The sequence below is a fragment of the Cervus elaphus genome, chromosome 22 (assembly GCF_910594005.1).
Source record: "Cervus elaphus chromosome 22, mCerEla1.1, whole genome shotgun sequence".
NCBI classification, from domain to species: domain Eukaryota; kingdom Metazoa; phylum Chordata; class Mammalia; order Artiodactyla; family Cervidae; genus Cervus; species Cervus elaphus.
In genome coordinates, this window is record NC_057836.1 from 5993014 (window position 1) to 6008903 (window position 15890).

The window sequence follows — 15890 nt, forward strand, 5'->3', positions numbered from 1 at the left end:
ATTCACATCTTTTGCCCATTGACTCCAGTCCATTACGAATTCATTCCCGTAACCACAAGGAGCTTGGGCTTGATCTGAGCCCCTTCCCTCCCCACCAGTAAGGCATCCACTTCTTTCCAATAGATCTTGTGTAGTTTAAGTTATCCAGAGCCACCTTCTGTCACAACCAATGAACTCTAAGCCATGCTCCTCTTTCTGCCAAGCTGGCCCTCCCTGAACTTTTCTTTACACATGTTTCTTGACACTTAATCTATCCTGTCTAAAATTTATTTCAGTTTTTATTGAGTGTCAGCTGTATGCCAACAACCATGTCAAGAGCTTCATGCTCATCATCTCATCTCTCCTTTACTGAGCACTTTTTAAAATTTATTTACTTTTGATAGCTCTGGGTCTTTCTTGCTGTGCGCAGGCTCTCTCTAGTTGTGGTCCGTGAGCTTCTCATTGTGGTGTCTTCTCCCATTGTGGAGTTCAGGCTCTAGGGCTCCAGGGCTTCAGTAGTTGTGGCTTAGTTGCTCCAGGGCATGTGGAACCTTCCCAGACCAGGGATTGAACCTACATTGTCAGGCAGATTCTCGAACACTGGGCCACCAGGAAGTCCTCACTGAGCACTTATGATGAGAGCTTCTTATACTTATCTTACATATGGGGAAGCTGAAGCCAATTCCGGTCTAAAACCAATTCATGTGGTTGGTTGCAGGAGACTTGCAGTAAAGTGAAGAGGAGCAAGGGTGAATTTAAGAGGCAGGGCCCTCTGGCGGGAATTTTGGCTGCTTCCTGCAGAATTCATGAGCCAGGGTCTCCCTGTCTAGCCTGAGCTCTTGCTAAGCAGGGTCCAGGTCTCCTCCTATGTTCTTACCAGCCTGCACGGGAAGTCATTGCTTGGTAAATTTCTGTTTGTTTTTTTTTTTTTTTAATTGATCCTGGACCACAGCAGTGAAAAGGCCACGTTCTAACTGCTGGCTGCTGCTGCTGCTAAGTCACTTCAGTCGTGTCCGACTCTGTGCGACCCCGTAGACGGCAGCCCACCAGGCTCCCCATCCCTGGGATTCTCCAGGCAAGAACACTGGAGTGGGTTGCCATTGCCAGGAAATTCCCAGTAAATGCCTTCCTAATGGAAACAACTCTTGTGTCTCTTTTGGACAATAGCACAACAAATTCTTCTCCTTTCTCTAAGAATTTAGGTGGAGCCAGAGCCTGGCAGGCTGCAGTCCATGGGGTCGCGAAGAGTCTGACACGACTGAGCGACTTCACTTTCACTTTTCACTTTTATGCATTGGAGAAGGAAATGGCAACCCACTCCAATGTTCTTGCCTGGAGAATCCCAGGGATGGGGTCGCGCAGAGTCGGACACGACTGAAGTGACCTAGCAGTAGCAGCAGTAGCTGCACTTTATGGGCTTCCCTGGCGGCTCACCCATAAAGAATCTGCCTGCAATGCAGGAGACATGAATTCGATCCCGGGATTGGGAAGATCCCCCAGAGAAGGAAATGGCAACCCGCTCCAGTATTCTTGCCTGGGAAAGCCCATGGACAGAGGAGCCTGGCGGGCTACAGTCCCTGGCGGTCACTAATGACTCAGACATGACTTAGGGACTAAACAGTGCAGTCTACAGTGCGGGGTATTTTCTTTTCTTGGACTCAGGCTCTCGACCTGCAAAACAGGCTATGAGACACATGATCTCAACCTTTGTCTATGAGGATCAAACCGGATGATGGGTGTGAAGGAGTCTAGTAAAGTCCTGAGCAAACGTCCATTGTCAGTATCAGCCTGACCTGGCCTGGGAGGCTAGCTATCAAAGCACATTGCTGACCCTGGGGCAGGGCAGGAGAACCCAAGCTGCCTGGTCAAGCTCACTGGAGCCAGTCTCCCTCCCGCCCCCTATAGTCCTAGGAGATAAGGATGTCGGGCAGGAAAACCACAATGGCTCATTGTGAATGGGAGGTGTGACCGGCTGCAGTCTGCCTTGGGCGGCTCTTGGGAGACCTTTATGGTGGTCACAAGAGCTCTTCCTCCTTTGTGTTGAGGACATTCTTGGAGTTGAACTAGGCTAGGCCCTAGGACCAGAGAAGGGCCGGCATCTTCCATTCAAATGGCAATCTGGGACTAGACCCTAGAAGATGGGAAAGCCATGGGTCCCTGGGACAAGAGCCCCTGACTTTCTGGATCCTGAGAGACCCACTCTGGGATGTCGCTGACCAGCACCGTTGCCTCCTGATTGTCTATGATTGCTGCCAACAATTAGCCCGAGAGAAAATGTTTGAGGATTCCAGGCAGACATCTCCACTTCTATGCCTGCTCTCAGCGCCTGCCCTGCCAGACAGCTTACTGGACGTTGGAGGGAAAGAAGAAAACTGGTCACCCCCTAATTCATTCATGGGGTCTCTGCTTGCTACCTAGTATTAAGGGTCTCATCCTGCCTGAAGCCATGAAGCCCTTGTCTGGCTTCCTGATGGTTTTGCCTCCTTGGAGGGCTATATTGGCTTGGGTTTTTAGAGATGCTTGCATCTCAAGCAGGTGGCGTCCGTGGGCAGTGTCACTGGGAAGAGTACCAGGTAGTGACCCTAAAGGGCAGAGGAGGTTGAGATGATGGAGGGGGGTCCATGGCCTTCTCTACTCTCTTTGTCTTCTCTCTCCCTTCCCATTTCTTTCCTCTGCTCTCTGACGGATCCATTCTCTCAGGCCAGCTCTCCGTACAATAGTACCACAGCCAAAGGGAGTTCTGAGAGCAGCACCCTTACTGCTCCATGCCCACATAGGAAAGTAGACACACCTCAACGGCCCCACTTAGAGAACCCCCAGGCAGACATCTGATGGGCTTCGCTTAGTCATATGTTCTTATCGTTCAGTTGCTCAGTTATGTCTGACTCTTTGCGACCCCATGGACTGCAGCATGCCAGGCTTCCCTGTCCTTCACTATCTCTCAGAGTTTGCTCAAACTCATGTCCATCAAGTCAGTGATGCTATCTAACCATCTCATCCCGTCACCCCCTTCTCTCTGGATGAACTTTATGGCCAGGGGCATAAAATACAATGAATGGCCCAGCCAGAGCCACCTGTTCACTACTGCAGCCTTGGTTTAAGGTCTGTAAGGGATATTAGGTGACCAAGAAGTCTAACTCACTTGCCCACCCCAACATCTTGACCTAAGTGAAGGAAAGATCTTCTAACCAGTTGGTTCCAGGTTTCAAAGTGGAACCAGTGCCCATGGCGAGGGCTTCTGCAAGGCCAAGGGCCCCAGATCACACATTCTGGCCGTCCTGCTGGCAGGCCCAGCGTGCCCTTGGGGCACAGAGGATGGAGGGGGCCAGGAGAAGGTGGGCGGCTGGATTCACTCCACAAAGTCGCAGGCAGGACAGAGCTCCTGAATCTTGAGTCTGAGCCCATCAGACACAGGAATGGGGAAGTTTGTTGGGACAGAAGGGAGCAGAGAAAGCTGCGGATTGAGGTGTGAGGCAGTGCAGGGTGGAGGGGAGGCATGGACTTTCCCAGGCAGAGGACAGACCCACCTCCCACAGTGTTTTTTATTTTTTTGGCTGGGCCACGTCTTAGCTGCCGCACGGAGGCTCTCTAGTTGTGGCACATGGGATCTAGTTCCCTGACCAGGGATAGAACCCAGGCCCCTGTATTGGGAACGTGAAGTCTTAGCCACCGGTCCACCAGGGAAGTCCCTCTCCCACAGCCTTGAGTGGACGGTGTCCTATAGGCAGCAAGGACGAGAGAGGTCCGGTCTGCCTTTGAGCACCGACCCTGCTGCTCTGATGGGTATGGGTGTGAGTATCTGTGGAGTCACGCAGGTGGAAGCAGGTGTTCTTTCATCAAAGCCAGCAGCCCGGGGGATGGAGAGGAGAAGTGATGTGCCATTCATTGACAGGGCTTGGTGGGTGAGGAGAGGAGAGGGGAGGGATGCCAGCCCTGAAAAGCAGGCCTAGACTGGAGGAGGTGAGGGCCCAGTTGGCGAGTGTGAGGTGCCCGAGGGGGCCCCGGTGGACCCATCCACGGGGCAGAAGATCTGGGCTTCGGGCGGGGGGGGGGGGGGGGCGGTTCCCCGCTCTGTGAAGCTGGAGTGTCTCCGGGTTTCATTTGCAGCTTTCCCTGCATCTACGGCCTTGCAGCTTGAGTCACTTCCCCTGAGGGGATGGTGTGTGTGTGTGTCATATCACCTCCCCATCACTTCCCACTTCTACACAACCCCTCCCAGTATCCTAGAGTGACTTGTTGCCATCCTAGATAAGAAAATAAACTGGGAAGGGGGGAGCTGTTAGATAGATGGGAGGGCATGAAGCTGGTTAGTACCTAAAATCAACCATGTGAATTGTGAACTGTTACAATCTGTCTGCTGTGTAAAAACCTCTTTTCTCAATATGGAAACCAAAAAGTACCACTTTGTGTGTTACAGCCAGCAACACCCTAATGCCTTTTGAGTGGGTTTTATTAGCAGGTAATGGCTTGGCCTTCCCAGGTGGTGCAGGTGGTAAAGAATCCTCCTGCCAATGCAGGAGACCTGGGTTCAATTCTTGGGTCAGGAAGATCCCCTGGAGAAGGAAATGGCAGCCCACTCCAGTATTCCTGCCTGGAGAATTCCATGGACAGAGGACCCTGGCAGTCCAGAGTCCGTGGGGTCGCAGAGTCGGACACGACTGAAACGGCTTAGCACGAAAGCAGTGGTTTAGAGCCTGTCTTCAGGAGCTGCACAGAGCTGAGTTCAGATTCCGTGTCTGCCATTAGCTGGCTCTGTGGTCCCCGAGGAAGTGACCTGTGTCTTTGCTTTTTCAGGTGTAAGGTGGGGATGGTGGCAGTTTCTACCTCTCAGGATGAGTGATGTAACACAGAAGATACTGAGCACAGTGCTGGGAACACAGGGACACTGCATACATTGTACCTGTTGTTATAATTGGAGCCAGAGAGAGCCAGGAGGTCAGAATACCCTGAATGCTCAATCTGAGGCCAGTCATCTCAGAGGAGTCTGGAACGTGAGCTGGAGACATCCCCGGCTTCTGGGGGTTGAGACCCCCATTTGACAAGTAAGAGCTTGAGCCAAGGAACCTGGTCCATGGGGCCCCTGGTCACCTGTTGTTGTTTAGTTGCTAAGTTGTGTCCGACTCTTTTGTGACCCCATGGACTGTAGCCTACCAGGCTCCTCTGTCCATGGGATTTCCAGGCACGAATACTGGACTGGGTTGCCATTTGCTTCTCCAGGGAGATCGTCCCGACCCAAGGATCAAACCTGCATCTCCTGCATTGCAGGCGGGTTCTTTAGCACTGAGCCACCAGTTGCGTGAGAGAGAAGCCCCCGTAGTCACCTACCGATTACAGAAAGGATGAGCCTTCAAGGTCTAAAGAAGTACGCAAACACGAAGCAGTATGACTATGAACGTTCATTTTTAATAAGAGAGGATGACAAAAGCCTCTAAAGTCATCGAGATCAAGGCTTTCACATCCCTGTAGTGACATTTTATGCTTGAACTTTATTTTCTCAAAGAACTTTCTGTGGCTAAAGAACAACTGTTAGGAATCAAGAGGCTTTTTTGTGAGGAAGTAAAAACAAAAGCAAGGTGTTCTTACACGGAGGGCTGGAGTCAGCAGGCTGGAGTCCGGGCGGCCCAGGCTGTGTGTCTGTCTGGCAGGAAGAGAAGTGCTCAGGTCAGCCTCTCCGCAAGCCTCTGCGAGGTGTCACCAGGGGGCGCCCAAGGGTCCCAGAGGATAGCAGGCCTGCTGGCCAGCCCAGCTTCCTGGTGGGCAGAGGATGGAGGTGACCAGGAGAGGGTGGGCAGCTGGATTCACTCCCCAGGGCCCTATCAGACAGCCAAAATAACCTTTATCCACTCCCTGGAGTGATGTGAATCCTCAGTTAAGTGATCTCTGCTTTGTTTCTTTGTCCATTCATTCATTTATCCAACAATCATTTCTTAGGTCCCAGCTAGGAGCTGTGACTCCAGACGCGGATCAGCTGTGAGCCCCACCTTTAGGAACCCCCCAGTCTAGGAAGCGACAAATATGAATCCGGGGGTGAGCTGGACTCTGATGGGGAAGCCACAGCTCCTATTGGATCCCAGAGGAGGACCTACACTCTGTTTGGGGGTGGGGATGGGGCAGAAGAGGAGGGGTGAGCCTTGTGAAGAAGGAAATCAAGGGTGATCCTGGCAGAGGGGGGCACACAGGCAAAGACTGAGAGGTGTGAGAGCAGGATGCCTGTGGGGCCCTCTTTGTATTGCTTTGTCGAGGAGAGGACCACTGCGTGGGGCAAAGGGTGCGTTGTTCGCCCCACAGAGTGTTCAGCGTTGTTTGGAAGATGACAGGGAGCCGTGGAATGTTCCCTCCCAAGGTGACTGTCTCATCCATGTCCGGGCCTCACTCGCCCAGCTCTGTTTCCAGATGCTGTAAGATACCCCTTGCTGGAGTCCAGACAAATGGGATCTCACCCCGCCAGCTGCCCAGGTACCACAGTCTCTGTGAGCAGCTGGTTTCCCTGTCACCAACACCCTCGTGCAATGCTGTACAGTTTGTGAGATGCATTGAGAACACTCACTTCTAGGTACCCACCTTCTCCTGCTGACCTTGCACACGGTCTTGTCCATCGCAGAAATCCCCTCCTCACCCTTGGTGCCCAGTTCTAGGGTCCTGTGCCCCAGGAGGCCTCCCTGACCACCCCTGGGCCAGAACCAACTACCTCTTTCTCTGCCGTGTCCTTGAATGCATTTGTGGGGAACTTAGGAGTGTGTCTCCTCTCCAGCCCTCTCTGCTTCCTGACTCCTCTGCACAGACCATGATCTCTTGGAAGGAATTACTTTTTCTCTGCACACTTGGAGGAGCTGGCTGGGGACTGGACTTGGTGTCCCTGAGTGAGAGCTGCCTCTGGGTTCTGGGAGGGCCACAGTCTAACAGGCCACCATCCTACCTCCATTTCCTCCTTGATGTGGGACGACAGAGCCTAAAACAAGAACCCCCTGCTACCATCAAGCTTGGGGGTCACTGGGCCAGGGATGAGGGGCTGCTGCTGAAGAAACCCATTAAAGAGCATTGTTTCTAGTCAGTTCGAACCCCTGAAAGGACCTACCATCCCACCCCAACTCACCTTTGTTGCCCTGCTACCTAATGCACAAGACAGTATGTGTCAGGCAGAAACCTATGCTCTGAGGGTGTTTCTCCCCCAGAAACCCAAAGCCACACAATTGGGAGGAGGGCAAAATAAAGCCTGATAACAAGGTCTCCCAAATTAAACCACCAGCCAGCACAACCACACACGATATGTCAAGTGTGATGGGGGAGAAGGCTAACCCTCTCTGGTCCCCCCGTGTGGGGACCCCTTGCCTCAGCCCCCAGGCTAGTGCCACGGGCTGTCCGTGATACAAGGTCAGACAGGGAGCAAAGGTGGTTGGACACAGATTTAACTTCCAGGGCTGTGGAGACTGCCTCCAGAAGGTTGTGGGAGTGTGTGTGCAGTCACCCATTTATGTGTGAGTTTGCGTGTTTAAAGTGCGGGATTGTGTGCGAGGGTGTTGGTGATGATGTATATGAGTGTGAGTGTATATGAGAGCCTGTATGCCTGAGGGGGTGTGTTGGAGGGTGTACCTGCGTGTGTGGGTGTGTTGGGGGGGCAGGGCAGGGAGCCAGTGTGGAGAGGAAACTTGGGTGTGGACTGGCGCAAGCAGAGTGGGCAAAAAGAGGGAAGTCTTGTCTTTCAGTTAGGCCTGGAGAGCAGGAGAGGAAAAAAGAAGCTCTTATTGGTGGTTGTCAAGGAGATGGGCCTTGGGGTTTGCTGAACTTTTTTGCCTTCAAGCATCCTGCCTGGGGCTGAGAAGGGCCATTTATTTCCAACTTTGCCCGCTGGGTGGGGGGTCTTGGATCCAGGTCTCAAAGGAGTCAGGTGTAGACCCCAGGCCCCACTGGAGCAACTCTTGCGTGGAATGACCTGACCGCTTGGTCTTCCCGCCCCCAGCCCACCATCCCGCAGGACCTCACATTCTGGGGGCCGGGGGCTCATCAAACTTTGCTGTGTAAGAGGTTAGCCCTCAGACAAGCTGCGGCAGCCAAGACTGACCGTGAGGCAGACACAGAATCTTCGCTGCGCCCCCCTGAAGGCACGGATCCCACGGTTGTCCTAGGACAAGCGCATTTATAGGCCATTGTCCTTTGGGAAGTGGTAAAAAGTTTGTTTGTTTTGAATATAAATGTGAAAACGATCTTCAGAAGGTTTTCCTGCCTGGCTTCTTCGAGGCTGCCTTGCCAGTGCTGGGCACACAGTGAAAATGAAGTCGCTGAGTCCTGTCGGACTCTTTGTGTCCCCATGGACTCTTAGCTTACCAGGCTCCTCTGTCCATTGGATTCTCCAGGCAAGAATACTGGAATGGGTTGCCATTTCCTCCTCCAGGGGATCTTCCCGACCCAGGGATCGAACCCGGGTCTCCTGCATTGTAGGCAGCCGCTTTTACCATCTGAGCCACCAGGGAAGTTGCACATAGTAGGTGCTCAATAAAAACTCATCGAATGGATGAAAGAGCAATTTTGATTCGAGCGGTCTGCGTTTCTTTTGATACAAATGGATACCTCCGGGGCCTTTCTCGACCTCCGAGGGTCGGTGGGCAGGCCCCCTCCCTCTCCCTCAAGTGTGTGTGTCTGTGTGTCTGTGTGCGCGCGCGCGTGAGCGCGCGCGCGTGCTGGTGAATGGGTGCTGCCCCCCAAAGAGCGGCCACCCTCGACGGACAGAGTGGGACGCGGGAGCCGAGGGCAGAGGGAGGGAGCAGCCTCAGAGGCTGCTCCGGCCCGGCCTAGACCGTGCGCCTGGCGGCCGGGCGATCTGGCCCCTACCCCCCACCTGCCGCGGGCCCCGAGGGGAGGGGGGCGACCCCGGACTCCCGCCCCTCCCCCCAGGCCGGCGGCCGGCGCCCATTGGGCGGTGGCGCGTGGAGCCCCGCCCCCGGAGGCAGCGGGCCAATGAGCGCGCGGCTGTCACCTCGTCAGTCGCGCCGGCTCGGAGGCCGGGAGCCGGAGCGCTGGCCGCGGAGCCTGCAGCTGGGAGCGCTCGGCGAGCGGCCGGTCGGTGGGGGTCCCAGCGCCCCGCACGCCCCGCACGCCCGGCCCGGCCCGGCTCGGCCCGGCCCGGCCCGCAGTGAGCATGGGCGCGGCGGCCGTGCGCTGGCACTTGTGTGTGCTGCTCGCCCTGGGCGCGCGCGGGCGGCTGGCGGGGGGCAGCGGGCTCCCAGGTAAGCCCCGACCCGGTGGGCGGCGGGGTCCCGGGCGGGCCCCCAGCCCCGCGCCATCGGGAGGGCTGCAGCCCCGCCCTGACTCTGCAAAGTAACTTCTGGGGCCGCCCGCGGAGCGCCCCCTCCGCGCTGCCCGGGCCGGCCGGGGGGCTCCCGGAGCGCAGCGGGGCCGGAGCAAGGAAGGGGGGTGGCTGGGGCCCAGGGGGAACTGGGACGGGGGCGGCGTGTGAGGGCGGGAGGAAGAAAGAAAGCAGGACAGCCCGCCGAGGGGCTCCTCCGCCGGCCCCGGCGCACCGCCCAAGGGCGGGAGGGAGTGGGGATTTATCCCCCTCCCGGAGCCGGACGGGCGCTCCCCCCCACCCCGGGGAAGAAGGGATGCCGGGAGGGGAGACCCCCAAGGAGGTGAGCAAGAGAAAGAGGACTGACCCCGAGAGAAAGAGAAGGAGGATGCAGGAGATGGAGAGACAGACGGACAGACACAAAAGGACGCAGGGAACAAAATCCCGGAGAAAGACGGACTGGAAGAGTAGAGACCAGAAAGACCGAAGCGGGCAAGGAGGAAACCCAAGGGAGTAGGCAGGAGGCAGATGAGCATCTGGAAGGAAAAAGATCAAAAGAGGGAGATGTGAGGGCGGGCGGCAGGAAGGGATGGGAAGAGAGGGAAAGAGAGGTGCGGCCAGGGGGGCGCCCGAGAAAGAGCGGAGGGCTGGGGGAGGGGGGGAGGGAGCCAGCCAGACCGAGGGAAGGAGGGAAGGATGAGATGGCTGGAAAGCGGTGGACAGATGGACAGACAGGAGGGGGAGGTCTGAAGAACAGACACGGAGGAAAGGAAATGCTTGGAACCGGAGGGCGGGGAGATGGAACACCCTGAGGGGGTCCAGGAGAGAGAGGCAGGAGACTCTGGGGGTTGGGGGTTCGGGGTTGGGGGTGGGGTGGGCGGGCATCGAGCATCCAGAAAGGTAGAGGCAGGCGGCAGTGGCGAGGTCGGGGTTCCCCACGGATTTCAAGGGCCCGGGGCAGACCTCCCTTCCCCTCCTGCTCTCTCGGGTGTCTTCCACAAAGCTGAAGGCACATTCTCCCCTCCCACGTCTGACCCTGTCCCTCAGAGGAGCTCCCCTCCTTTCGGTCCTCGGAAGGGAGAGACCCTGCGGCACTCTCCCCGAGGTCCCCTGGCTGCACCCGCAGCCAGGCTCCCTGAGGTCTGTGTCTGGTGGCAGGAAGTCTATTCCTGGGAGTTAACCCCTGAGTGAGGATGCTGGGCCATTGAAACTATTCTACCATTGGAGTCTAGCTGTTTTCTCCCCCGGTGGCCCCAAGGGAAACTGGGGCCCGCTGCCACACCCCCACGTGTCTGCGGGTGTCTCTCCTGGTCTCTGAGGTCCTTCAGTCCCGTTGGGTTGCTCCTGTATGCGCCTGTCTTCCTCTCTGTCTGTCCGCTGTATCTGTCTGCACCCCTCATCTAAGCAAGCCTTGTGCTGCTGTGAGACAACTCATGTCAGAGCAAGCACCTGCGATGGGAGGGGACGGCTGGGCTGGGCTGTCCAGGCCAGCACTGGGGCCAGGGAAATTGCAGGGACCCATGGCCTTGTTTCCTCTCCCTCTCTCCTCCAACTTGCTGCCCTCTCCCCAGCTCCCACCTAAAGACATGTTTAAAAAGTGTGTTGGGAGACTCCCCTGGCGGTCCAGTGGTTAGGGCTCTGCACTTCTAATGCAGGGGATCGAGTTCAATGCCTGATCCCTCACTAATATCCCACATGCTGCAGGGCACGACCCCCCAAATAAAGTTTAAAAAAAAAAAAAAACTACAATTAAAAAAAAATTGTGTTGGGAGGTGCCCCTACTGCCCCTTGGCAATCCATCCATTTTCATGCCATGAGGACACCTGCTAGGTGTGAGATTTGGGGTGTGGGGACCCCAGAGCCCCAGGCAGTTTGACCCCTGAGAAGTGGAAAGAGCTGTAAGTGTGGTCCATTGCCCCTGCTGGCCGTGTCTTAGAAGTGACTCCAGTCCTCTCCCCTGGAACGTGTGGATCTCTGGTCTCTGGCTTCCTGCCCTTGAAGCTATCCCACCCCTCTCAGGGCTCCCGCTGTCACTTCTCCAGAAGGGGATGGTCCACTGGCCTGATGTTCCTCATGGCCCCTGGCCTTCTGATGACTGGCTTTGATCTACACTGACTGCCTCCTGGCCCCTGATCACCATCCTTAGGGCAGCTGTAGAGGGTGGGCTGCTGACCTGAGCAGATAAAACCACCCTGAGAAAGGACGCCACCTGCTCTGTGTGTGTGTGTGTGTGTGTGTGTGTGTGTGTGTGTAGGGAGGTGATTCTGTTGTGTTTCTTTTTGCTGCCTCTCTTCCTTTAGGGGCAGGCTGGAGCCTTGGGGAGGAACAGTCCCGGAGGGGAGTGGGTCTCCTAGAGACGTCTCCCCATGCAAATTTAGAACCCAGATGCCAGCCAGAGCAGTAATTCAGAGTGGACATTCTTGAGGGCCAGATGGGCTAGGGTGAAGCAGAGGCGTGAAGAGAGGAGGGCATTCCAGGAGTTCCCCAGGCTCGCCCCTGGGTGATGGCCCTCGCCATAGCTACTGAGAGTTCCTTGTGCTCCCCTCTGGGTCCTTCTGTCTGTCTGTCACCCATCTGTACTCTATTCATAGCTGGCTGGAAGCAACAGGTCATGTGGAAAAGCCCTGGACCTGCTTATCCTGAGTCAGAGTCCAGTCTCGGCTCCTAATGAGCTCCTGACCATCTGCAGACTTCTCTGGGCCTCAGTTTCCTCATTTGTAACCTGAGGAATGAACCTAGATTATAGTTAAGGTTCTTCTGGCTGCGTTATCCTATGCTCTGAGGGTCTTCCTGCTGCCTAAGCTGTGTGTGTGTGTGTGTGTGAGAGAGAGGGAAGTGTATACACAGATGCACAGAATCTATTTCATATTATTTGCCCAACAGCGATTCCAGACTGATGGTGTATATGGAGGGAAGGAGGTGGGGAGAGCCAGGAACCCTCATAATCTAAACTTAACTTGAGTTTGGAAGTCAGAGTATGAGAACCAGGTTCAAACCTAGATTTCCGAGGTGGAGAAGAGAGAGGACAGGGAGATTGGATGCATCCATGAGCCAGGTTAACCCAACTGATGGAATGGGTCCACCACTGGGATGCTCTAGTCTGGTGGCATGGAGGCCAGGGGAAGAATCCTTCAGGGACTTCCCTGGCTGTCCAGTAGCGAAGACTCTGCGCTCCCAATGCAGGGGGCCCAGGTTTGATCCCTGGTCAGGGAATTAGATGCCTCAACTAAAGATCCCACGTGCTACAGTGAAGATCAAAGATCCCATGTGCCACAGCTAAGACCCAGCGCCACCAAATAAATAAATAAATATATATATATATATTTTAGAAAAAAATCCTTTATTTCTACATCCTAGGAGCTGGGTGGGGCCCGTGTTCAGATCTGCCCCATGGGCCTGCTGGCTTAGCCCCCACTCAGCGCGCCAGACTAGCCTCTGTTTCCCCATCTGCGACCCAAAGGGGAAGGATTTAAATTCCTGTGAGGACCCTTCTGGCTCTAAATTCTAGAATAAGGAGGGTGGAGGAGGGTTGGAGAGATGCTTGTGGGGAGAGCAAGACGCAGAGAGATGCTTTTCCTCTCTATGTTCCTAAAGTGAAAAGTGAAAGTCATTCAATCATGTCCGACTCTGCGGCCCCATGGACTATACAGTCCATGGGATTCTCCAGGCCAGAATACTGGAGTGGGGAGCCTTTCCCTTCTCCAGGGGATCTTCCCGACCCAGGGCTCGAACCCAGGTCTCCCGCATTGCAGGCGGATTCTTCACCAGCTGAGCCACCAGGGAAGTCCTATGTTCCTAAGCCTCTGTTTTCTCAGCTTTGTAATGGGAACAATACCTCTACCTAATGGAACCGTTGTGAAAGTAAACAAGACCAGCACCTGGCACAGAGCAGCTGCCCCAAAGATGCTACCAATCACTGCCTGTCGCACCAGGTGGTCATGTGACAGCTCCTCCTGTTAATTACCCTGGGGACCACGGGGGGGGAGGGGGCAAAAGGAACTGCCTGCACCGCAGTGTCTGCCCACGTCCTGGCCACGCCTCACCCGCTGTTCCCCTACCCCAGCAGGGGCCGTCGACGTGGACGAGTGCTCGGAGGGCACGGACGACTGCCACATCGATGCCATCTGCCAGAACACGCCCAAGTCCTACAAATGCCTCTGCAAGCCAGGCTACAAGGGGGAAGGCCGGCAGTGCGAAGGTGAGCCCGGCCAGACCCGCAGCCCCCATGGCCCTCGCCGGTGGCCTTGGTCAGCCCTGGCAGGGAGGCTGCAGGCTGCCCCGGAACCTGGGCTGCTTCCTTGGGAGGTCGAGGAGTATTAAACTCTCCCTGGATTTGAAACTTTTGGGGTTTCTATTTAATAAGCACCTGAGGTGGAGCAGTGGATGGTATATTTGTCCATCTGTCCCTGACCAGATGTATATGGGGTAGAGGCCTGGGGTGACCCCCGAGGTGGCTGTTGTTCTTGTTCAGTCGCCAAGTCTTGTCGGACTCTTTGCAACTCCATGGATTGCAGCACGCCAGGCCTCTCCCTGTCCCTCACCATCTCCCAGAGTTTGCCCAAGGTCGCGTCCGTTGAGTCGGTGATACCTTCCAACCATCTCATCCTCTAACCCCGTACCCCCTGGAGGAGGGAATGGCAAACCACTCCAGTATACTAGCTATGAGAACCCCATGAACTGTATAGAAAGACCCTAAGCTCCCTAGTTTCAAATCCAAAGCTATCTGTATACCCTGTTTAGCTTCCCCAAGGGAACTTCACAGAAGCAGCCACAGCACCTGTGGGGCTGGCTCAGGTCTCCTGTGTTGATGATGTGCGCGTGAGCAGAGACTGGTGCTGTCTGTCTATACATCCAGCCTTCCTTTCTTGCACCTGGGATGCTGGTTTGAGCGTATGGCCCTACAAACCGCCTCCCCAGCAGGCTGAAAGTCAGAGGCAAGAGCACTCTTACTGTCTTTGGAGGGGACTTCCCAAGCCAGACAGAACCTTTGGGAGCATTTGTCCAGGAGGGTCTGTGTGGTCATTCTACCTCCATGGGTCTGGTACAGGACCCAGCATCAGGGGGCCAGAGACAGCTCTCTTCCAAGACTGATATGCACCCCTGGTTGAGAATCAGTATCCAAGGCTTTCCTGTCTGTCCCCACTTCACAGATGAGGAAAACTGAGGCTTTGGTTGGAGAAGTCACTTCTGCAAGATCCCCACCACCACCACCCTGTTTCACAAGGGCATGGCTGGGACTCATATCCAGGCTCCTTAATTCCTGCCCAAAGCTCTCTGTCATCTCATTGTCTTCTCCCTGAGCCCTGCCACCTTCCGTTTTCAAAGTGTGAGATTTGTGTTAGGAAAGCAAGGTGGGTGCCTGCTCCTAAGTTTTTATAGGAGTTGGGTTTTATAGGAAACATGGCTATGCCTCCTTAGGACACGCTGGATTGTTTATCCATCTCATTTGTTGGGCATCTACTTAAGGCTGAGTGCCAGATAGATGACCCTGTCCTGGACTGTGCCTGGTTTGGCCACAGCCCTGGCCTTGCTTGGGGCCCAGAAGCCAGAGTGGGGAGCTGGCGCCTACCCACAGACCTCTGGAAGGAGGCCAGGCTGGAGGCAGATAGAGCAGGCCGGCTGCTGTTAGGCCTGGACATGAGCTTGGTGGTTCTGACTGACACATGTGAGATGCTGTTTTCTTATCTTTTGCTCTTCCCTGTGGCCGGGGAGCCCCAAGGGTACCCTCATCTCCGCCAGTTGAAGCCACTAACCCAGGCTGTTCTTCCTCCAGCCCAGCTCCTGAGGTCACCCCCCTGCTGTCCCTTGCCCAGGATGCCCACGTTTTGTGTCCTCCCTGTTGCCCTGAAGTCCTGCAGAGTCCAGCTTAGCTTTCCACTCTGCTTGAGCCCAGAGTGGGGTCATGGTCACTGGCTCTGGGGGCCTAATGGCCCCAGTATGAGGATAAAAGAGGACAAGGCTTGTGAGTGTGCTTCAGGAACTGCCAGAGGCCTCCTGGTCTCTCCAGCCTGGCTCTGGCCTCTGGCCTCATCTGAAGCTTGGACACCCTTGTGCCCTGGCCACACATACATACACCAGGCCAGTCGTGTTTCTGAGACCCAGCTCAGATGTTCCCCCTTCATGGAGCTCCTTTCCCTTCTTTTGTGCCCTAACGCCTAATCCGTCTTAAGGCCTCCTGAAGACTGAATGAAATCATCAGCTGTCCCCAACCTTTCTGGCACCAGGGACCGGTTTCGTGGAAGACAGTTTTTCCATGGACCGGGGAAGGATGGTTTCGGGATGATTCAAACACATTGCATTTTTTGTGCACTTTGCTTCTAGTATTATTACATCACCGTGACCTGTGATCATCAGGCATTCAATCCCAGAGACTGGGGACCCCTGGTGTAGGGTACCAGAGCCCTGGCAACCTCAGTGCCTGGTTGACAGTGGGCACTCAGCATACAGTAGGTCCTCAGTACACAGGGGGCGGTACCATTACCCACGTTGTCGTCATCATTGTCATCTGCTCCCATCATCATCATCAAAGCTCCGTCGTGTAGCATTTGCTGCTTTCCATGGTGTAAATGGGGGCTTTCCAGGTGGCGCTAGTGGTAAAGAACCCACCTGCCGAAGCAGGAGACACAAGAGA

At 55.4% G+C, this 15890-nt stretch overlaps 1 protein-coding gene across 4 annotated transcripts in view; it reads left to right on the top strand.

The window, feature by feature from the left end:
• Nucleotides 1–8970: 8970 nt before the first annotated feature.
• The window catches only part of SCUBE1 (signal peptide, CUB domain and EGF like domain containing 1), a 131505-nt gene continuing 124585 nt past the window's right edge, over nucleotides 8971–15890 (top strand). For 2 of the 4 annotated variants that reach the window (XM_043881393.1, XM_043881395.1), the window contains exons 1-2: nucleotides 8971–9200; nucleotides 13323–13457. In XM_043881393.1, the coding sequence (XP_043737328.1) occupies nucleotides 9113–9200; nucleotides 13323–13457 (223 nt within the window). In that variant the 5' untranslated portion in view covers nucleotides 8971–9112. The remainder of the gene's footprint in view (nucleotides 9201–13322; nucleotides 13458–15890) is intronic. The other 2 variants (XM_043881394.1, XM_043881396.1) reach the window with 1 other exon arrangement.